This window comes from Dendrobium catenatum, unplaced genomic scaffold, assembly GCF_001605985.2.
Source record: "Dendrobium catenatum unplaced genomic scaffold, ASM160598v2 fragScaff_scaffold_743, whole genome shotgun sequence".
Lineage (NCBI taxonomy): Eukaryota > Viridiplantae > Streptophyta > Magnoliopsida > Asparagales > Orchidaceae > Dendrobium > Dendrobium catenatum.
In genome coordinates this window covers 466848-489560 of record NW_021319205.1, presented here as the reverse complement: position 1 = coordinate 489560, position 22713 = coordinate 466848, and the positions used below count along the sequence as shown (strand labels likewise).

At 37.3% G+C, this 22713-nt stretch overlaps 3 protein-coding genes across 6 annotated transcripts; all 3 read right to left on the bottom strand.

Moving 5' to 3' along the window:
* Positions 1-6367: 6367 nt before the first annotated feature.
* On the bottom strand, positions 6368-9065 carry LOC110091968 (BRCA1-associated RING domain protein 1). Of its 4 annotated transcripts, none has more exons than XR_003701327.1 (6): positions 7771-9065; positions 7588-7688; positions 7306-7492; positions 6903-7024; positions 6699-6758; positions 6368-6617 (listed from the first exon to the last, which is right to left on the bottom strand). XR_003701327.1 is itself a non-coding variant. In XM_020816294.2 (6 exons), exons 2-6 carry the CDS (start codon positions 8443-8445, stop codon positions 6551-6553), a joined length of 1152 nt encoding a protein of 383 aa, XP_020671953.2. In that variant the 5' UTR covers positions 8446-8534; positions 8608-8749; the 3' UTR covers positions 6368-6550. The 4 variants fall into 4 exon arrangements, 3 of the variants coding, with proteins under 3 accessions (XP_020671953.2, XP_028552246.1, XP_020671952.2); XM_020816294.2 differs by lacking the exon at positions 6699-6758 and having other exon boundaries at positions 7771-8534; positions 8608-8749; XM_028696413.1 differs by lacking the exon at positions 6699-6758 and having other exon boundaries at positions 7771-8527; positions 8608-8739.
* A 636-nt stretch (positions 9066-9701) lies between these two features.
* LOC110091964 (uncharacterized mitochondrial protein AtMg00810-like) lies at positions 9702-10710 on the bottom strand. The gene is made up of 2 exons (XM_020816279.1): positions 10555-10710; positions 9702-10082 (listed from the first exon to the last, which is right to left on the bottom strand). The coding sequence occupies exons 1-2, from the start codon at positions 10708-10710 to the stop codon at positions 9702-9704; spliced, it is 537 nt and encodes a 178-aa protein (XP_020671938.1).
* A 7414-nt stretch (positions 10711-18124) lies between these two features.
* LOC110091970 (disease resistance protein Pik-1-like) lies at positions 18125-19079 on the bottom strand. The gene is made up of 3 exons (XM_020816295.2): positions 18901-19079; positions 18725-18803; positions 18125-18631 (listed from the first exon to the last, which is right to left on the bottom strand). The coding sequence occupies exons 1-3, from the start codon at positions 18907-18909 to the stop codon at positions 18336-18338; spliced, it is 384 nt and encodes a 127-aa protein (XP_020671954.1). The 5' UTR covers positions 18910-19079; the 3' UTR covers positions 18125-18335.
* Between the last annotated feature and the right edge of the window lie 3634 nt (positions 19080-22713).

Below are 22713 nucleotides of genomic sequence, written 5' to 3'. Positions count from 1 at the left end.
AAATCACGGGGCCTGGCCCAGTTTGAATGAATCCACTAGTATTTGCAGTCAATTACAAATGAGGCCCTTCCTTGGGAGAAGGCATTGGATTGATGTCACAAATGTACATCATATAGAGTGCATTACATGGTGGGATTTGCAATAGATGTGTTTGTTTTGTCGGCACGACCATAGTCGATAGGATGGAGGTCGGAAAAACCGTTGTCTAGTGATGGAGGTCGGAAGGATCATAGTAGGCGACAGAGGTCGGAAGGACCATAGTCGGTAGGAGACCGGGGGTCAAAAATATCGTTGTTTGTTGATGGAGGTCGGAAGGACCATAGCAGGCGACGGAAGATAGAATGACCGTAGTCGGCAAGAGACCGGGGTCAGAAAGACCATTATAGTAGGGCAATACTCTGGTAGAACTTTTGGGCGTTAGGTGGTGACCCATCAGAAGTCTGGGCCTCAAGTGGTGTCCTAGTGAAGCATAGGGCCTCAAGTGGCGGTTCGGCGGAGGTGAGAGCCTCAAGTGGTGGTCCGACGAAGAAACGTCGTTAGGCGGTGGTCCAACGGAGGTGAGGGCCTCAAGTGGTGGTTCGGCGGAGCAACGGCGTCAGGCGGTGGTCCGGCGGAGGTGAGGGCCTCAAGTGGTGGTCCGGCAGAGATGAGGGGCTTCGACGGTGGTCTAACAAAGTTGAGGGCCTCATGTGGTGGTCCGGCGAAGCTCCGATAGTGGTCTGAAAAAGTTGAGGGCCTCAGGTGGTGGTCCGGCGAAGCTCCGACGGAGGACCGGAGAGACTCCGGCGGTGGACCGGCGAAACTCCGGCGGTAGTTCGTCGATGGTTCGACGGAAGTCCGGCGGTGGTCGAGGAAGAGCTTCTTCCTTCTCTTCTCTTCTTGCTTGGATCCCCTTTCAAGAGAAATGAGGGGTCTATTTATATATTTTATGGAGTGACATGTCTAGTAAATAGGTGAGAGATCAGGGGTAAATGGAGAGTGGTTGGATGGACGGCCGATATTGAATCCCTTGATTGTGGACTGTTTGTCAGACTCTTAGTGATGTCGGAATTCGGTGATTTTGGGCTCGTTGGATTTGTCTCGTCGAGCCGCTCGATTCGACTATAAGGTTTTAATGTTTGAAAACTGTTTATTAACTCAAACTGTGGTACAAAGCTTCCAATAGCGCTTCGGGTCCTTAATTTGGACTCATTTGGGCTCGGATTGAGTTGAATTTGGCGTCGTTGGGTTCTTATTTCCGAGACGCTCAGTTCGACTGTAAGTTTGCTGAAATCGGAGTTTATATGGTCCCAATTTTAATTTTGGAAGTTTTCAATTTGATTTTACATCGAGATTCGTGCCCGATCAAGATAATTTTTTGATAACGTATCAATTATATTTATTTTATGATAGAAAGTGACACTCAAATTTATTAATTACACAACTCTCCTTGGCCTATTGGTTGAGAGCTAAGGCTTCCAACTAATAGGTCTAGGATTCGAGTTTATGTATATGCGTTGTGTGTGTGAGTTTGCCTTAAATGATCTAAATGTCCCAAAAAAAAAATTATTAATTATCTTAATATAAAGTATATTATTTTGTTCTTTTATTTCATATTTTTATTATTTAATTTATACTTTAACGTGTAGATGATATATAAATTTTTTTTTCCTCAATCAAGGATCAGTGAGGATAACCATAAAATTTGTTTCTACACGACTTTGTTTGATTTGTGTATGCTTTCTTCACATAATAATTTGTGAACATCTCCTTCAACTTTTCGTTTAAAATATCTATTCATACTAAATTGAATGAAAAAATATTAATAATTTGATCATCAAACCTGCCGGCTGCAGACTAGTCAAACAAAATAAAATCATTTCCTCGATCATAACGGCTAACAACAAAATAAAATATACAAAATGTCAACAATATCATAGAATAATCTATTTGATCAAAATCCAAAAGAAATCAGTAGCAACAGAGTTTAATTAATGGAATATTTCTACACAAACTTTACCATGCGTATGTAAAATTTAAGTGAAAAATAATTACATGCATGTGACATATCTAATTAAAAGAAACAGACCAGCAAGCAAGCAATGAGTAGACAAAAGGGGAAGGAATGTTTATATTTCATGAATCATGATAAAAGTGAAAGCACAAGGGAGACATTCTTCAAGCAAAAGAAGACAATAAGAGATCTGGAAAGAGGAATACATGAACACATGAATAAGAAACGAAGACAAAAAATCTAATTTTTTTATTTGCGAATACACAGGAAAGAAGAAAGGTTATGAAGTACAGATCTAAAATATGAACATTCCTTCCCCTTTTGATATGTTTCATTTGGAATATTTCTATATCAAAACCAAGTAACGAGCTTCATCAAATTTAAGAGAAATTAAAAAACCTGCTGGTTTGCTGTTCGAACTCGGAAGAGCTGAAGAGGGTGACTAGGCGCGGCATTCGGGCTCGGAAGAGGGAGATAGGCGATTGGGCGGCGGCATTCAGGCTCGGACAAGGGCGACTGGGCGGCCGGCGGCGACGTTCAGACAGACCTTCTAGCGGTCGAGTTCTGGGCCCGTGTGCTTGGAGTTGGAGAGTTGTAGCATGATTGAGTAGGCAAATAGGATATTACAATGAAAAAGGATGAAATATTGATTTAATATGTACTTAATGCATCATAAATAATTTTAATTTACTTAATATTTTCAAAGTTAATGGGGACTCGTGCCTCGAGGGCCCCATACTGTATCCGCCCCTGCATGGCCACGGCTTTGGTTGTCGGATGAAATATTCGTATGATTCTACCCATGATCATAGCCCTTAACATTTTTAAATGAAGAAAAAAAGCATCCCCTTTATTGTCACTACATCGCCAGTCCTATTGCCCTTTTCTCTCACAAAATCTCATCACCCTACACTCATTGCAATGTAAATACAATTTACCTTTTTCATGAGCTAAATTTAACTTTTGTATGTATATATATTTGCATATGTTTTTTTATTTATTTTCAATTACATAATATATAATTAGGGGCGTAAATTTTTGACACGATCCCAAATTCGACCCAAAAAAATTCTTGTTTGGGTCAAACCGTTTGTGAAACGGGTCTGATCTGGTTTGGATTTCTAACCCATTTGAAAAATGGGCCTAGCTCGGGTTGACCCGAAAACCAATGAGTTAACACGAATTGACTCGGATCGAGTCGTGTCTCGCATCAATCGCGTCACGTCTCGCGTCACTCTGTCGCTTCGACCTGTGCCATCCTGATCCGGCGTCAATCGGTCGCACTCACGCACAGAGTAGCATACTCGTTGTCGTTGTTGTCGTCCCGCACGGCTGAACTCGCCCTGTCCCAGTGTTCTTGCACCGGCTGCAGCGCCGCCCTACCTACCATGGCGCCTTCCCCACACGCAGCTCGACACTGCGTTGTTGCCTGCCTTGTCATCTTCCCCGCACCCGTGCATGCATAAGCGATGGTTCGGGAGGACAAACTTGACCAGTTTGCAAAAATAGGTCGGGTTCAGGTCAACCCGTTTAAGCCGAAGTCAGTTCAGGTTGGACCCAAACCCTAACTGTTGACCCGAATTAACACCCCTATATATAATTGCACAATATAGCAACTTGTATCATAGCTAAAAAGGCTAAGCTAACTAAATTTTTAGTGAAGCTTAGTCAAGGCCAATTTTCATTCGTTAAAAAATCCTAATTATAAAAAAAAAGCAATTTCACACACACTCTTAAAATTTTAGCTAATTATGAGATTGCAATTCTTGTAACTTTATCGGTCAAATTTATATTAGAAGAATTGCATCAAAGTATCTTAAAATTTGATGAAGACGGGCTTCATTATCTTTAGGTCTATACTGAAATAATAAAATTATTAAATATTATTTATGACATTAATCACAACATAAATCTAAAGGGAATGAAACCGTTTAATTACATTTCGGTCGCACAATTATTTTCCTTAAAATCCTCATTTTCGTGTTTCTTGATCAATCCTGTCGGGTTGGAAACTCGAACATGAACCCGACACAAACGGGTTGAACAAATAAAAAATTTTCGGGTGTGTCCGAATCAGATTTTGAGTATTGACACCACTTACATATGCGTTGATTACTAAAAAAAGAAAAATCCAATAAAACCAAAAAAATTCCGTACTACGTAGGGCCGATCGTTTAATAAAACCAAAAAATTCTCACACAACTCTCCTTGGCCTATTGGTTGAAAGCTTAGGCTTCCAACTAAGAGGTCCAAGATTTGAGTCCTTGTGTATGCGTTGTGTGTGTGAGTTTGCCTTAAATGACCTAAATGTCCCAAAAAGAAAACCAAAAAATTCCGTACTACGTTGGGCCGATGGTTTACTTCTCAAGTCTTTGCAGTCGGAACAAACCGCGTGCGTTCTCATCCTATTGTTCAATCTGGGCATGCTTTCCCCGCTTTCCGACCCGCTTTCCTTTCTCCTTCCTCGTCGCCTTCCTATTTATAGCTCCCACTCTCGAGCTCCAAAGGAACTCAAGCACGCAGCTTATCACACTACACAAAGCTCTTACAACTACTTGGAGCTTCCTCAGCGAGCAGCAAAACCAAATAGAATATAACATCATCATCATCATCCATGGCCAGGGTGATTACTGTGCTCAGTTCTTATTAATGAATTTAATTTGTTCAGCTGATTGTCAAGCAACCAACTGACTCCTTCATTTCTCCTTGACAGCAAAAGGTGGTGCTGAAGCTCTCCATGGAAGATGCCCAGAGGCGAGCCAAAGCCATGAAGTGTGCCGTCGGATTACTTGGTTATTCACGAACTAATTTCATTAATTCCTCTCACATTTGAACCCTTCAACTTCTTTGAGCTCTGTTTTTCTGCTGTTTAATTGAACAAAATAAATTTTACTTTATATCAAAGAAGTATTCATAAAAATCATTTCATTGAAATTGTATTAAGTTTTTGTGAGCAGGTGTGGTGTCGGCGTCACATGATGGGGACAAGTTGACTGTGGTAGGAGAAGGAATTGATTCTGTGGCGCTGACGATGCTGCAGAGAAAGAAGATGGGGAATGTTGAACTGGTGACGTTAACGGCAATCGACGAGAAAAAGTAGGAGACGAAGGTGACGAAGGTGGAAGAAACTGTCAAGAACCAAACTACTATTATGCGGATGTTAGAGAACCTAGTTGTGATCAGAATAATTGCCCTATCATGTAAAAATGATTTTATTTTTTTCATTTTAAAATCCCTTCTGCTCTTCTCACAATTGGATGAAGGATTGCAGATACAAAGAGAATGGATAGAAAAAAAAGTATTGCAGTTCTTCGATGTCTCTATGTTCTCTGTTTATTGTCGATTACTTAGCAGGAACTGAAGTGCACTTTTGAAATTTCTTCTTAGTATTAGATCTTGTTGCTCGATAACATTTTAACATCATTAAAAAAAATACTGTATTTTAACATCATTGATTCAAGGATTCTGATTCTACTGAAATGAGAAAACCTACATCCTCTTCCATTGATCCTTTTGCAGGAAAAACTTTATCTTGCTCAACTAAAGTTTGTTGTGAAAGGGTGAAAATGTTGATTTGAAAAAAAGTATTTACATTTTTTGGCAATGAAAATATAATTTTAATAAGAAAATTAGAAAAATATCATTTTTTTAACTAAGATAGGTATAGTGTGACCTACTTCGATTCGAACAACTTCTAAAATTAGGCTGATGATTAAAAATGACCTAAAGCTGCTCAACTCGAAGTTCTCTAGATAAAAACTCTCTCATTTAGTAGCCCTAAGTGTTCAAATGAATGGAATAGTTGATTTGAAAATTTTTAATATTAAAATTTGCTCTAGAATTGCAACGCCCTATAATGTTGGTCACGATGCCACCCTACAGGATTCACCGCGCTGCCACCTACGTAATGTATTTGAGCACTAAATTTAATATAAATTTTTATTTCAACATGAGGTTTAAGGGAAAATTTCAAAATTTTTAAAAACATGCATTCAAACTCCTCAAATACACTCAAGAATATAAAAATCTTTTTCAATATACAAAACAATTTCAAACACATATCAAGGGTTCATAATACAAAAATTTATGCATATACCTTTTTCAAATTAGGTCAAAACAGGTTACAATAAACATTGACTTTGAAAGTGATTCAGGTGCAATGTGTCTCCTAGTTTAAATTTTTTCTGGGACATGCTTAATGATACTTTAAGATTCTATCTGCTTATTTTTTTGGTTGGTTGTGATTGCAGGCACTGTTTTGAAAATCAGATCAGACCGGTCGGTTCAACCGGTTCAACCGTGAACCGATCTGGTGGCCAGTCCGATCCAGCTTCAGAACTGACTCTGCATAGAACTAGATCAAATCGGTTGAATTCAAGCTAAAAATAAAACAATATTTTTCTTCAAGACCTCCTGTAGCAACTCTTCCTCTAGCTGATGAAATATCAAGACTTGCGGCGCTTAGATACTTCAAAATTAAAAATTGCCCCAATCTGATCCTCTCGGAAGGCATCAAGAAGTGCAGACAACTAATAATTGCCATCTCATACTCAGCAATCACAATATAAGTGAACCATCGGTGTTGCTAATGGATCCATTGAGAAGAATCGCCTCCGTCCAAAAGCTGTGTTGAGGAGAATGATTAGCTGGTTTCATTTCCAAATAAGGCAGAGCAGTGGTTTTAGAAAGTTAGACAAATCCTTACATCTCTTGTGAGCTTAAATTTATTTACGACAAAGACGGAATGGGATGGAGGGCTACTCAACTTTCAAAAAAGTGAAACAGATCAAATGGTGGATGAAATATAAGTGAAACAGATCAAATGCTACTCAACTATCAAAAAAGAAACTTAAAAGATCATGGTTTGCCTACAACAATATACTTGCAAATAAAGTTCCACGCAAGTTACCTTCCGGCTTCTGATAGTAACTCTGTCAGGTTTGATTCTACCAAAGTTCTTGAACTCTTGCTCAAGGTCAGAAGTGGATATGCTTGCAGGAAGATTTCCAACGTACACAGATTTTGATTCAACTGCAGCAAGAAACAAATCCTACAGTATCAAATATGAGAAAGGAAATAAAAGGTAGATTAACTAAATTAAAGAACTTTTTACCCCTTGTAGCAGGTAAAAAAAAAAACAAATTTCTAAATAATAATTATAATTTCTAAAAACAAATTTCTAAAATTTTTATAAGATGAGTGTTGAGGAGCCTGACTTAGGATTCACATAATTTACATTATTTCCCCGAAAAAAGAAAACATGTAATAGATTTTATGTAAATTGATTGATCTTGCACGTTCACAAAACTTACATCATCCCAGCGGCATTCTGGAGTCTGTTTAGCACAAGGGTAGTGAAAGCTCCGACGGCAGCTCTTCTCAAAGCATCCAAGAGCTGCTCCTTTGATGCCACAGCAGCTGCAGGCTATCCTTCTATTTCTACCTAATTCACTTGAGAGGTTGATGACCAAATCATCTTTGAAGTACACATCAGGAGCCCTTGAATGAAATGCACAACAAAATTCAATAAAATGCAACATAAATGTTTTGAAACCTAAGCACAAATGCAACATGTTTTTGCTAGTTCAACAGACCATTCTGTGCAGTTCTTGTGAGAATGAATTACATTGACGCCTCCATTAAAATCTGCAGCAACAGATTTACCATCATAATAGTGCATTATCTCTCCAGAAAGCTGCAAGTTTTGATAAACACCATCAAAGTAAAATAACAAAAACAAATAAGTTATAGCAGTTTATATGATTACAATTAGATACCTCTAAATCATTTGAAGAGTGACAGAAAGCACATCTTATTGGGGAATGGATATTTTTGCATTTTCTTAAAACTCCATTCATGGTTGAGTGAGGAAGCTCTTTACTCAATGATGAAACACAGCACTTTTGTAGATTCATACAAGTCTGATTGTCTTCTTGCATAACATTATCTGTGGAAGAATGTTGCTTTTTGTGAGAAGCCAATGCTGCTAAATCATCAACATTTTGCATATTCAGATTTCTCTGTTTATCTTTCCTTACGACATCCCTCTGGATTTTTTGGCATACTCTGGAACGTTTCCTAAAAGAATCGTCACCTTGATTTTGCTTACAAGATAGTAATTGAAGCCTAGAATTTTCTTTCTCAAGTTCATGATTTGGTGATTTATCCTCAATAGGATTAATAGGAAGATTAGCATCAGGTGTTTTTGATTCAGCACAATCCAAAGACAATCTCTTGACCAGTTTTGGCGACTTGAATGAGACATTCTTGGTTCTTTTCGGGCACTTATTCTTCACATTCACCACAGCTTCCATTAACTTATCATGAGATAACTCTGCCAGTGTTATAGAGGTATCTTCAATAACTTGGTTTTGGATTTGTTTGACAGAGTTAGCAGGAAGCTGTTTATGCACATCAGCTAATCCACCGAGTTCCCTAAATCGGCTTGCCATGCAATCTCTGAGGTGAAGAATATCGGATCTATGACTCTTCTTATAAACTTTCCCTGTGTGTTTTGAATACTCCTTTTCTTGGCTTGAGTCTTCAACCATCTCATTAGAACGAAACGGATGATCTTCATTTAAGTAAATGCTAGCAGTTTCGTGGGTAGATACCTCCACTTTCTTATCTTTGTTTTGCTTGCGTCTCTTCTTCAATGTTCCTTTCTTTTTGCACGATGATTTTGTTGTTTTTTTATCCTCGTCGAGATAAGATGCCTTTGAGCTTTCAAAACCTCTAGAATAGTTGCTAATGCCAGAGGTTATTTCTCTGCATTTATCTTCCTGAAACACGTTGAATCCTTTCCCACAGGCATTCTGCATTTCAATGAACTACTAAGCATAATTTCACTCATTTTAAAATAGTAAACAAGAGAAATAAAAAGAAATACTATTTTCAACAACTTAAATCAATACATTTTCAGCATCATCTCTACACAAAATATCATAAAGAATGTGATGTTCACCTACCACGACTCCATAAATTGCGCTCTTTTAAATAGCATGTAGCATAGAATGTGTTAAAAATGTGCTGATTTGTAACTGTGTCAAATACTATTCAAAATAAATATTGAAACATCGAAACACATACTACTAGATGTTCACCTACCACTAATTTTTGGTCGCTAAAAGATATCTTTAGCGACCAATTTATTTTTGTCTCTATTTTTTTTGTCGCTATTGACCCAATTTCTTGTAGTATACTGGAGCTTCACCTGCAAGACAACTTAGAACAGGAAGAACACAGAAAGAAGTAGAGTGAATTTCATATTCATTTCATTTGCATGTCTCTGTTTGATACAGGGAAATTATATATAGCCTTGTTGAGCACACGTGTAGGGATGCTGATACAAAGTATTGTTATGATCAGACGGTGGTTGATGCTAGAGTTTGTTTGTTGTCAGAGACCGTTACAGAGGAGGTGGAATTCGGTATTTCTGTTGCTAATACTCACCCACAAAGTGATGATTCCGGTTGAATTGTCAGTTTGGATCGAAGTTGTTGAAATCTTTTGGTGGAGAGAAGCTTAGTGAAGATGTCGGCTAGCTGATCCACTGTGCTGATAGGCTCTAAGCTGATATGATTTTCTTGAATGTGATCACGAAGAAAGTGGTGATCGATTTCGATGTGTTTCGTCCTGGCATGGAATACAGGATTGTTGGCTAGCGCGATTGCAAACATGTTGTCGCAGTAAAGTGGAGTTGATGAGGTTATAGGAACATGGAAATATGTAAGCTTCTTAGCCATAGTATATCTGTTGTAGCAGCAGCTACAGCTCGGTACTCAGCCTCCGTAGAGGAGCGGGCGATAGTGTGTTGTCGTTTGACACTCCACGAGATGAGGGTAGATCCCAGAAAAGTGCAGTAGCCAAATGTAGATCTCCGAGTGACTGTGTCTCCAGCCCAATCAGCGTCGGAGAGGGATCTCAGTTGAAGAGAGTCTGCGAAGATTGGAAGTCCGAAATGAGCGGTTCCCTGAATATACCTGAGCAGCCGTTTGAGGAGATGAAAATGTGTCGACTGAGGATCGTGCATATGTTGGCAAAGGACATTAACCGCATAGGCGATGTCAGGTCTGGTAATTGTAAGGTACTGAAGGGAACCAGTGAGTTATTTGTAGATGAGGGGATTATGGAGAACAGAGTCGGAGAATGGAATAGTTACAGGTTTGGTTGAGCTTGGATTGGATAGAGGTTTGCAGTACTGGAGTCCAGCTTGGTGGAGAATTCAGGTTGCATATGCAGTTTGAGAAAGGAAGTAGTGGTTACTGTATATATGTTTGAATCTTAATGCCAAGGAAGGTATGGGCATCCTAAGTATTTCATAGTGAATATGTTACTTGGTCTATGAATTTGAAAATGGACGAGTTGTCTGTTCCCATGACCATTATATCATCTACGTAAATGGCAAGATAAATTTGAAGTTGGGAAGTATAGAGGATAAGTAATGAGTGATCGGACTTGCTTTGATGGAAACCGAGAGAAATGAGATAGGTAGAAAAGGTATTGAACCATTGCCTTGGAGCTTGTTTGAGTCCATACAAGACCTTTTTGAGGAGACAAACGTGTTTTGGATATAGATTATCCTCAAAGCCACGGGGTTGGGTCATATAGGCAGTTTCATTTAAATCATCGTGGAGAAAAGCGCTTGCCACATCCATTTGATGGACTGGCCACTTATGATGCATGGCGATGGTGAGGAAGACACGAATGGTTGGCATTTTAGCACCGGGCTGAATGTGTCGTGATAGTCAATGCCATGTTCCTAACGATGACCTTGAGCCACCAAACGCGCTTTATGACGAGCTATGGACCCATCAGAATGGAATTTGGTTCGATATGTCCAACGACAGCCCAGTATATTAGCTTTTGGAGGAGGAGAAACAAGTTGCCATGTACCTTGTTTTTGTAATGCCAGAAATTCAGTAGCCATGGCATCCCTCCAGTGAGATGATTTGGCTGCTTCCGAATAGGAAGTTGGATCAGGAGTGGAGACAGAGTGGTTGGGTTGGGTTGTATGGAGTAGATTGAGAAGAATTCTTGGTTTTAATGATCCAGTTTTGGATCTAGTAACCATCGGATGATGATCCGGTGCTGGAGATGAGGAAGGCTGTGATGAGCGATTGACATTATTAGTGGAGGTGGGGATTTGCGTGGGTAGGTTGATATGTGGAGTGTTGATTATAGAGATGGACTTCTGGGGTGAATTTTCTGAGGAGTTTGTTGGATTTGTTAAGGAGGTAGGAGTAAGCAGAGATGGGTTATGTATGACTGGGTGGTTGGGAGTGAGGTTTGTCGAGGACCTGTTGAGAGAAGAAAATGGGAATGAGTCTTCGTCAAAGATGACATGTCTTGAGATGATTGCTTTGTTGGTGGATAGATTGAGGCACTTATACCCTTTGTATGATCCATAGTATCCCAAGAAGACGCATTGAGGAGCTTTGGGTGCCAGCTTGTGACGCTGGTTGGGAGGCAGCCATGGGTAGTAAGCACACCCGAAAACTTTGAGGTGGGAATAGTTGGGTGACTTGTTATTAAGTAACTGAAAAGGAGACATGTTCTGTAGTGTGGCTGACGGCATACGATTTATGAGATGCACTGCCGTAAGCGCGGCATCAGGCCAGAAGGTGTAAGGAAGATGAGCCGTGTGTAACAGAGTACGGGTTGTCTCAACAACGTTTCTGTTTTTTTGTTCAGCCGTTCCGTTTTGCTCCGGGGTATATGGGCAAGATACCTGGTGATGAATTCCGTGAGTCTATAGGAAAGAGTGCAATACAGAGTTTAGGAATTCACTGCCTTCGTCTGTGCGCATAGTTTTGATGCGATGAGACAATTGGTTCTCAATGAATGTTTTGAAATGAATTATTATATTAGGAACTTCAGTTTTAGTTCGCATCATAAAGAGCCAGGTGTATCTTGTATAGTCATTCGTTATGAGCAGATAATAACGATAATCTTGATGAGATAAGATAGGGGAGGGACCCCTTACATCAAGTTGAAGCAGAGCTAGAGGAGTGGTAGTTACATTTTGAGATGTAGAAAAAACTAGCTTATGGATTTTAGAAGCCGTACACATTGAGCAGAAGTTAACATTGAGAGGAATAGAGAGTTCTTTGTTTTGAGAAGCTATAACTGAGATAACTTGGCGATGGGGATGTCCAAGTCGGTTGTGCCAGCGAAGAGGAGAGGAATGTTGAGCAGAGTGCGCAGAGTGAGAACCGATTGCGGGAGGTAGTTTAATGGTGTAGAGGCCATTGCAGCAAGGTCCCTGGAGAAGGATTGCTTGAGTCTTCAAGTCCTTGATGGAGAAGCCGTGAAAAGAAAACGTAATGGAGACTTTATTGTCATGAGTAAGATTAGAGACGGAAAGAAGATTATGGGAAAGATTTGGAACATGATAGATTTGAGATAGAGTAAGCTTACGAGTTGGGGTTGGCAGGATACCAGGACCTGAATGTGCTATGGAGAGGTTTTGTCCATTGCCAATAGTAATGCTGTCCGCACCTTGATATGAACTCGGCTGTGACAGAGTATCCAAGGTGTGTGTTAAAAGAGACGAAGCGCCAGAATCAATGTACCAATCTTGAGAAGGTTGTACTAAATCTGCCACCAGAGCTACGGACGATTGTGGTGGTGGCTGAGGTGTGTAGTTGACGTTGAGGCAGTGCCAGCATTGGGACGCGGAGTGGCCGCGCTTTGAGCAGATCTGGCAGATGATCGGAGAGGATGACTGGGAGCAACTTCCTTGGTTGTTGCTGAATGGCGAGCGACCCCTACCACGGCGACCACGTCCTCTTGAGGCATAGAGTGCTGTGTTGGGATCAACTGAGGAGGTTAGGCGAGATGCTTCAGCTGCATGTGTTATCTCCTCGGTAAGAAGATAAGAGTATAGTTCCTCAAGAGTCAGAGGACTTCGTTTGGTACAAATTGACGTCTTAAAGGCCTGATATGTCTGAGGTAGGCCGTTTAAGATATAGAGTATTATGTCTTCTGGGTCTACCGTTGAGCCTACTGCAGCTATGTTGTCTACCAGGGTTTTAACAGATGTAAGATATTGTGCCAGGGAGAGATTGCGTATAGAAATATTATGTAATTCGTTTTTCAACTGAATTACTCTGGATCTATTTGATGCCTGTAGACGTAGTTCAAGTGTATTCCATATTTCAGCGCAGCTGTCTATATGGAGAACATAATGTAGTATTGATGCAGATATGGTGGAACACAAAGCGGCAGCAAGGTTCTGATCAACTAGAAGCCACTGGTTGAAAGCTGGGTTGGGTGCTGTGCTGCCGTCAGATTTAGTGAGAAGACGGGAGGGTCGTTGTGCTGTACAGTCGATGTAGCTGATGAAGCCATTTGCCCTTAATAATTTCAGAATCTGAGACAGTCGATGTAGGTGACGAAGGTGGAAGAAAATGTTAAGAGCCATACTCTGCCATTGATTTCTTCATACTATTATGGCCAATCTACTACTATGCGGATGTTAGAGAGCCTAGTTATGATCAGAATAATTGCTCTATAATAATTTCATCTTTTTTCCTTTTTAAAATCCATTCTGCTCTTCTCACAATTGGATGAAGGATTGCAGATACATGGAGAATGGATAGAAAAAAAGTATTGCAGTTCTTCAATGTCTTTATTTTCTCTTTTTATTGTCGATTATTTACTTAGCAGGAACTGAAGTGCACTTTTGAAATTTCTTCTTAGTATTAGATCTTATTGCTAGATAACATTTTAACATCATTAAAAAAAATACTGTATTTTAACATCATTCATTCAAGGATTCTGATTCTACTGAAATGCCTTCATCCTCCTCTTCCATTGATCCTCGTCCCGCGCAGGAAAAACTTCTGATGGATTTTACAAAAATACATATCTCGCTCAATTGAGTTTGTTATGAACGGGGTGAAAATGTTGATTTGCAAAAAAGTAGCCACATTTTTCGGCAATGAAAATATAATTTTAATAAGAAAATTTGCTCTAGAATCGCAACGCCCCATAGTGTTGGTCGCGATGCCACCCTACAGGATTCACCGCGCTGCCACCTACGTAACGCGCTGGAGCACTAAATTAAATATAAATTTTTAGATCACCATGATGTTTAAGGGAAAATTTCAAAATTTTAAAAACATGCATTCAAACTCATCAAATCCACTCAAGAATATAAAAATCTTTTTCAATATACAAAACACTTTCAAACACATATCAAGGGTTCAAAATACAAAAAATTATGTATTTACCTTTTTCAAATTAGATCAGAACAGGTCAAAATAAACACTGACTTTGAAAGTGGTGCAGGTGCAATGTGTCTCCTAGTTTAAATTTTTTCTAGCACAGGCTTAATGCTTTAAGATTCTATCTACTTTTTTTTGGGTTGGTTGTGATTGGGGGTCTAAAATAGTTGATAAGCTACTTCTCTGTAACATTCAGGTGCTTCTTACATGTAATTTTTGTCATTGTTTGCCTATGAATGACTCTCATTTGGTCTTTGAATGTGACTATACCTTTAACTTTCTCTCTCTCTGCTTGTGCCATTAGAAACTAATTTAATTGTTTAAAATAGCTTCACAAATTTGTTTAGATTAATAAAGAAAGCATTGAATAGAGGATATAGCCATTTAAGAATTGCTGAAATAAATTTTATAATTTGTAGAAATTTGTATTTTCTTATGGCCGTTTGGTTACAACTCATCTAGCTAATGCCAACATCACATGCTATGTTGCTGCTTGCTTAAAGCCTTCTTTCTTCTTTTTTTTATATAATTGCATCAACCTAAGAGTGAGACAAACTCTTTCAAATTATAATTACTTAACCTTTTTGGAGTTTGTTGCTGAAGAAGAAAGATAAAATGAAGGAACTTAAAATTCCAACAACGTCTTTCTAAGCTCAGGCTTGAATAACAGGATATCATAGCTTCCGAATTTCTGGTCAAGTATAACTTTATAAATTGTATCACAGAATTAGATGTCAAAACTAGTCCATTAAGACCAAACAAAAGCTGAGCATCAATCAGTGATAGAATACGAGCCAGACATGTTTGCTAGCTATATTTAATTACCCTGAAGCCTTGTAGAATTAGTTGGTGTAGAAACGATATGCAAATTGCTTATGTAGTGAACTTTTTCTTCTTCTTCTTTTTTTTCAAAAGAAGGGAACGAGCGTGCTTCTTCAACTACACAAGTGATTAAATAACATTTCTTGGTTCAGTTTATGCTTCAGATTTCCCAAGAAGATTGACATATCTCCACCAAATTTCATTGAATTCTTCTTTTTTTGCAAGCAATTTGAAAGTTGTTTTCTCTTGGATTGTAACTGATAAAATGGTGGAAATTTTAGATTCTTTTTATAGTCTAATAAACCACCAGAAATGATAAAAAGACCTGAAAATAATTTTGATAATTTACTAGTCGATCCTTCTTTAGGAATACAACTTTTTTTTTTTGTATTTTGATTTCATTTGTATGTACTATGTAAGGGTTGAATAACCAATGGGCGAAGAAATAATTGCATGAGCTTATGTTGGCTTTGGCAACATTCCCAAAGTTTATCATGTCGCATATATGCATGTATATCAGTTGCTCATATGTTACTTGCACTCCTCAACTTGATATGCAATATGGGCTTTGAAAGAATTGGCAGTCATTATTGGATAAATAAATCACTGCAATAATCAAATCTTATTGTTCGTTGTCGTCAATAGTTATATTGTATTTATCGTACAACATATCACAGAGTAGTAGATATAGCATAGTCAACAAATAATAATATGTAGCGATTGTATACCTGAATTGCATCATTCATTTAATTCATCATATATATATATATATATATATATATATATATATTTCAACACTATCACAAGATCAGAGTTATCATTCAATATTAGTAGAGTTTACCAACATATAAACTATCTTCTAAATAAATAGCATCATATCATAAGGCATATACCTCGCTATATTAAGGTGAAACTTCATCTTGAATTACCACCAGAAGCAAGAAATCTATAATTCCCCGCCATCGCTGACTCTATTTGGGTTGGAGACATTTATCATTGCAAGTCAACCACAAGATACTGTGCTTTTTTTGTTTCAAATCTTGTCTCATGATGTGCAAAAAATAGTTTATGTTCTCCATAGAAGCTAAATATAATGCTCTACCACAAGCATTATCTGGCTCTGAAGATTGCTTCAAGAATTTTAGGTTCTCATTAGCAATTCAACTCCTTTGTATCGCGATGATGCTTCGACTATTGCTCTTGCAAATAATTTAACATTTCACTCTCAAACTAAGCATATAGAGCTGATAATCATTTTACTCATGAGTGTATCAAGCCCAAAGTAATCCTGGTTCATCATATTTCCATATAGAATCAGATAGATAACATCTTCACTAAAGGTATGTATCATCTACTAGGAGACAAATTAATGCTCCAAGATCTATTCAATAATTTGTAGGGGACTGATAAGGACAACAAATAAATTAGCACTTAACATGCATCTCAATTCTCTACCGCTCAATATTATTCCAGTGATTTGAGATTCAACTCTTCAATAGAAGGATGTAGGCAGCCATGGAATCCATGAGGGGTTGTATAACTACTTGTTGTAATATGAATGTTTTACTCTTAAATTCTTCCATAACTACATGTTATAAAAGCTTTGCCACCTTAAAAATAAGATAAGCTATTTTGCCCTCTCCCATTTGAAATACTTATATCCATTGAGCATAAATTTGATATGAAATACCAATAGAGTACAGATTATAAAATACGAATCACGAGCAACAACAATGCTCGACTTGATGGCTGCAACTTGGGTTAGTCTCAAGCGCTTTGTCTCCTTAAATTCTTCTACAATTATGCATATTATAAAAGTTGTACCAAACGAAGCATAAAGTTATAGTTATATGTTGATTGAGTACAAATCATAACCATGAAGTAAGATGAATTTTTTTTATCCTCTCTTACATTTGAAATTAAATTTTCGTTAGCGAGCGTAAATTCAAAGTTATATTTTGATTGAGTCCAAATCATAAAAAACAAAGCACAAGCAATAACTCCTCCCAAATTATCGTCTCTAGTTTGAAATTCTAATTTAGTTAATGATTGTAAATTCGAATTTATATATTGATCAAGTACCATTCAACAATAAAAACAACAAAAACAACAAGTCTTTATCCCACCATGTGTCCTATTAAGGTTCATCTACATTAATTCGTTTTTCTCAATTGTGTCATATTAAAAGTCAAAATTTCATCTAAATCTAATAAAAAAGATCATTTATAATACTATCTAACCAAATCTTTTTAAGTCTACCTTTCTTAGCATAACCAAGTTTTAAATACTGTCGTTGTCAGGTCTTGGACAAGAAAAATGAAGAATTTTGTTAAGTAATAGACAACCAACATAAAACTTGTCGAACAATCATGATTGATTGAATACAAATCGTAAACGATAAATTACGAGCAATCAATAGCACCACAAAGATTGTGAATAGCATAAACCTAAGGGTCAATCATACCTCGATTTCGCTAGAAGGCTGCTAAGTGGAGAAAGGATGAAGTGGGTGCTGATGTTGGTGAGAACAGAGTAAAAGAAAAAGTTCTTAAATGATTGTTGGTTGTTTTCTCATGTAACTTTTTTCTTGATGGAAAGAAAAGAAGTGGGGCATAATCATTATAGATAGAGGAAGACGGCATGGGAGAAGGGCATAGAAAAATTACAAAAGCTTTTCTAATGTTCTTTTCTTCTTTCCTGATTCCTTTTCTTCTCTTTGATGTTCCAGATAACCTCGAATTATCTTACCAGTTTGCTCGTTATCTTTGTGCAATTCTTAACAAAGACTTGTGAATTTCTCCATCAATTTATCAAAAACGGGCAAAGCAACATTCTGTGTGCTGCTTTCATCCTTTCTTTAATTTGTTTTTGATGGACAGACAATAGAAATTTAGACTTCATTTGGGACGGCTTTCTTACTGCTTCTTAAAACAGCTTATTAAGAAACAGTAAGAAAGCCGTCTTAAACAAAATCTTAATCTACTCATTCAATATTCTTCAACTTTAAAGTCAAAAGCACATATTAACATCAGGAAAATAAAAGTTTAAATAAAAAAAAATAAAAAAAACTTTCACATGATTGATTGGAGTAGGAAATTCCTTCATATCAAGCATATCATTAAACTCATACAGGCTATTGTATTTAAAACATCAAAATTTACAGGAAAGTATATTGAAAGGCAACCCAATCCTAATCTTGACGGTTCTTATTTGTATCACAAAGGCACACCCATAACTTTGCAAGAGCAGAAAGGATTTAAAAAAGAAAAAAAATAAAAATAAAACAGCTTTTACATGATAGAGCAGCTATTTTGATCATAACTGTGATCCACATAGTAGTAGGGCGGTTGAGTGATGGCTCCCACAGATTGTCCATAATAATAGGGCAAAATCACTGGTTGGATATTGCTCTTTACTTCTGTCTCCACCTTCACCTTCTTCTCCTCCTTTTTCTCCTCAACTGCAGTTACCAACTCCAATTTGGCACACCCCATCTTCTTTCGCAGTAGCGTCGTCAATGCCACCGAGTCAATCTCTTCGCCCACCACGGTCATCTTGTCCCCCTCATGCGACACTGACAAAACACCTGCTTGCAGAAAGCAACTTCATTTCATCATCAAATTCATATATAACCTGGCTTTGCTTGATACTATATATATTCAATTAGTTTGGGAATTACCGTGCATTCCGACGGCACATTGCATAGCTTTTGAGCGCTTCTTGGCATCTTCCATGCAGAGCTTCAGCACCACCTTTTGCTGCAGATTAATGAAGGAGAAATGGAGGAGTCTGTTAGTTGCTTGACAATCTACTCAACAAAATTAATTAACAACTGAGTCTAAGAAGAGTAATCACCTTGGCCATGGATGATGATGATGTTGTATTCCCTTTGGTTTTGCTGCTCGCAGAAGAAGCTCCAAGTAGTTGTAAGAGCTCTGTGTAGTGTGATAAGCTGCGAGCTTGAGTTCTTTTGGAGCTCGAGAGTGGGAGCTATAAATAGGAAGGCGACGAGGAAGGAGAAGGGAAAGCGGGTCGGGAGGGAGGAATTGGCAAGGAAAGCCTTCTAGATTGAACGACTGAATATGAACGCACGCCGTTTGTGACGACTGCAAAGACTTAGAAATTAGCTAGTAAACGGTTGGTCCCAAATACTAAGGCCGTAGGGCGAGTAATGTGTGGGGGAAATGTATCCGTAGAATAATTTTTTTGTTTTATTGGACTCTTTTTTTTTGGTAATTAACGCAAGTATAACAACAAAATTTTTTATATTTATGAAACTATCATCTTTTGAACAAAATGAACTTAAATTTATAATTGTACGCAATTAAAAAAAATTCTTATTGCTTTCTAAATCACCACATGAAGTCTAAGGCTTCATTTGGAACGGCTTTCTTATTGTTTTTTAAAAAAGATTTTTAGTAAAAAAATTAAATTTTTATATTAAAAAATAACTTTAAGAAGCAATAAGAAAACCGTCCCAAACGAAATCTAAGACTTCATTTGTGATCGTTTTTTTATTGCTTCTTAAAGCAGTTTTCTAGCACAATATTTTTTGTGCTAAAAAGTTACTTTAAGAAGTTGTAATTCAAATGAAGCTTATGTTTTCATCAAAGACTTTACGGTAGGTATTAATTAGTTTAAATGAGAAAAAAAATTTAAAAAAAATATATTACACTTTTCTTTTTTAATTTGAATATATTTTCTACACGTTTGCAATTCCACCAAACGCACAAAAAAAAAAGGTGTAGTCATCAAGTAAACGGACTAGATTCAATGAGTCTGACCCATAAGACTAAATCATCATTATATATACATTAATTTTATGAAAGAATAGATATGTATGATATCATCATCATAGGCGAAAAAATTAATACTAATTAATGGTTGGTAACTCATAATCGTTTGTTACTATGACAAACCTAAAGGCAATTATTGTATGTCTTATGCTCACATTTCGTTTTCTTTTGTACTCATGCATGGTAAGAAGATTTTTAAAATTCATAATTATTTACTATATTTGTATATTGGTTTACAAAAAAATATTAAAAAAAAGAAATTTTTATTATTGCGTAGATATTCGTTGTGTGCCATAAAATTCACAGCAAGAGAGAGAGAGAGAGTTTTAATGTTTTAATTTTGTACAAAGATTCAATACATACACAGATAAAAGTGGATGACAAAATACACGAGTTCTAGCATGGACATCCTGGAAAGGAAAAAAAATCACGAAACTTATCTATGGTGAAATAATTTTTTTAGTAAGGCTGTCAAAATCAGGTCACAGGTCAGGTTCAGATCCAACCTAGAACTAAACCGAGTTCGGGCAATTTTTATAAGATTTATAAGAGACAATAAGTTTTTTACATGAAAATCCTAAAAAGGAAAAAAATCAAGAGGTCTGGCACAATTGAAATGAATCAACTAGAGTTTGTTGATAATTACAAATGATGTCCTTCCTCGGGGGAAGCATTGATACAATATACATCATATATAATATAGTACATAGTCGAACAGAGGTCGGAAGGATTGTAGTCGTGCATTATTTGTTTGGAGTTGGAAGAATTTGGTGACATGAGAGCTATTCTCAAGAGGACATTGTCCTATTCATTTGGTTGGTATGACTGTTATCAAGCAACGTCCATAGGCCAAAGGGAATGTAGTCAAGCGACTTAGGTCGAGGGTTTGTAGTTAGAGGGGAGAAAATGATGATCGAAAGGACCATAATCGGTTGGCGACGGTGGTCAGAGGGACCGTAGTCGGTGGGTTATAGTTGTCAGAGGGATCGTAGTCGGCTGGCGAAGAAAGTTGGAGGTAAGGTAGTCAGCGGACGACAATGGTCAAAGGAATCGTAGTCAGTGGGAGATGCCGATCAAAATAACCATAATTTGTTGGAAACTAATTAAGGCCGAACAGACTGTACTCGACTAACGACTGAGGTTGAAGGGACCATAGTTAATTGGTGGGAGACGAAGGATAGAAGTACCGTGGTCGGCAGACGATGATGATTAGAGGGATCGTAGTTGATGGGCGACGGTGGTCACATGGACCATAATCGGTAGGTGATAGTTGTTGGATAGTTGGCAGACGATGGTGGTTTGAGAAACCATAGTTAGCGGGCACAAAGGTCGGAGGGATTGTCGTTGGCAGGTGACAAAGGTTGGAGGGATCATAGTCAACGGGCGGTGGTGGCATGGGGAATCGTAATCGACAGATGATAGAGGTTGGAGAGACAAATGTTGGAGGGTGATTGTAGTTTGAGGGATCATATTTGGCAGCGATAATGGTCAGAGGGACCACATTTAATGGGTGAAGGAGGTCAAAGAGACTGTAGTCGACGGGCGACAGTGATCGAAAGGACCATAGTGTGTGGGAGATAGTGGTCGGAGGTAGACTCAACGGTGGTGGCTGGATGGAGGTACAATGGTGATGATTAAGCAGAGTTGTAGCAGCTGTGGCCGAGCAAAGGTTTAACAACAGTGGCATAGTGGAAAGGGTTTTCCAGCAGTAGCGTCGGGGTGGAGGTCCATGATTATTCAAGCCTTATAGCTCTCTTGATCTCTAGCCCAAGGTCCAAATCCCCAAAGCTCCAAGCCCCTACCTTTTCATGTGAAAAGAGTTTATCTATTTATAAATTTTGAGAGTGACATGTCTAATAAATATGAAGAAGATCCAGGATAAATTCGGATTGGTCCATCAAACGACCCATAATGATTATCTTAATCATCGGCCATTTATTTAGCATTTAATTGGGTTAATGGTTTTAGAATTAAGCGCTTTTGGGCTTGTTGGATTTGTCTCGTCAAGCCACTCCATTCGATTATAAGCATGTCATATTTAGAGATCATTTGGTCATCTAATTAAGTTTTGGATCTTTCAAATATGCTTAAGTCTCTTGATTTGGACCCATTCGGGCTCGGATTGAACTGATTTTTGTGTATTGGGTTTGTCTCCTTGATACACTCAATTTGGCTATATGTTTGTTGAAATATATATATATGTATATATATGATTGATTCAGTTCAACTTGAAAATCAAATTTGTATCAAATCGGGATGAACTTGTCAGAACTGTCGGTTCAACCAAGGAATTAATGAATAGGTCTCGGTTCCCTTAAATCGGCTGGTTCAATTTCTAAAAATATTTATAATTAATAATTAATTTCATAAAAATTATTTATTTATTTATTTAATAACTATAATGATCTAAATCTTAATAATTTAAATCTAAAATTAAAAAATATAATTTAATATATAAATTATACCTAAGAATTATATCTAAACATATAATATAATAATTTATATTAAATTTTAAATCTATAGGTAAGTTAAATTTTTTAAAAATTTGAATTATATTTAAAGATTGACTGCCTTTAAATTTAAAATTACATAATATATTATTAATATATGAATATAACTTATTTTTAATAAAAAAATTCTATTATTACATGATGATTCATTCATTTAATTTTATATTTATTATGTCATCTGATTATTCCGATCAAACAATTAAGCCCTTTCCTTTCGTTTCTATAACCATTAAACCCTAAACCTTTCCTTTCGGTTTTATAACCATTCCGATTCCATAGAAATATAAAAAAAATGTCCGATTTGATTTTCACAATCTTAAATTATTTCATTATTTTTCTATCATTGTTTTGCTATTTGAATG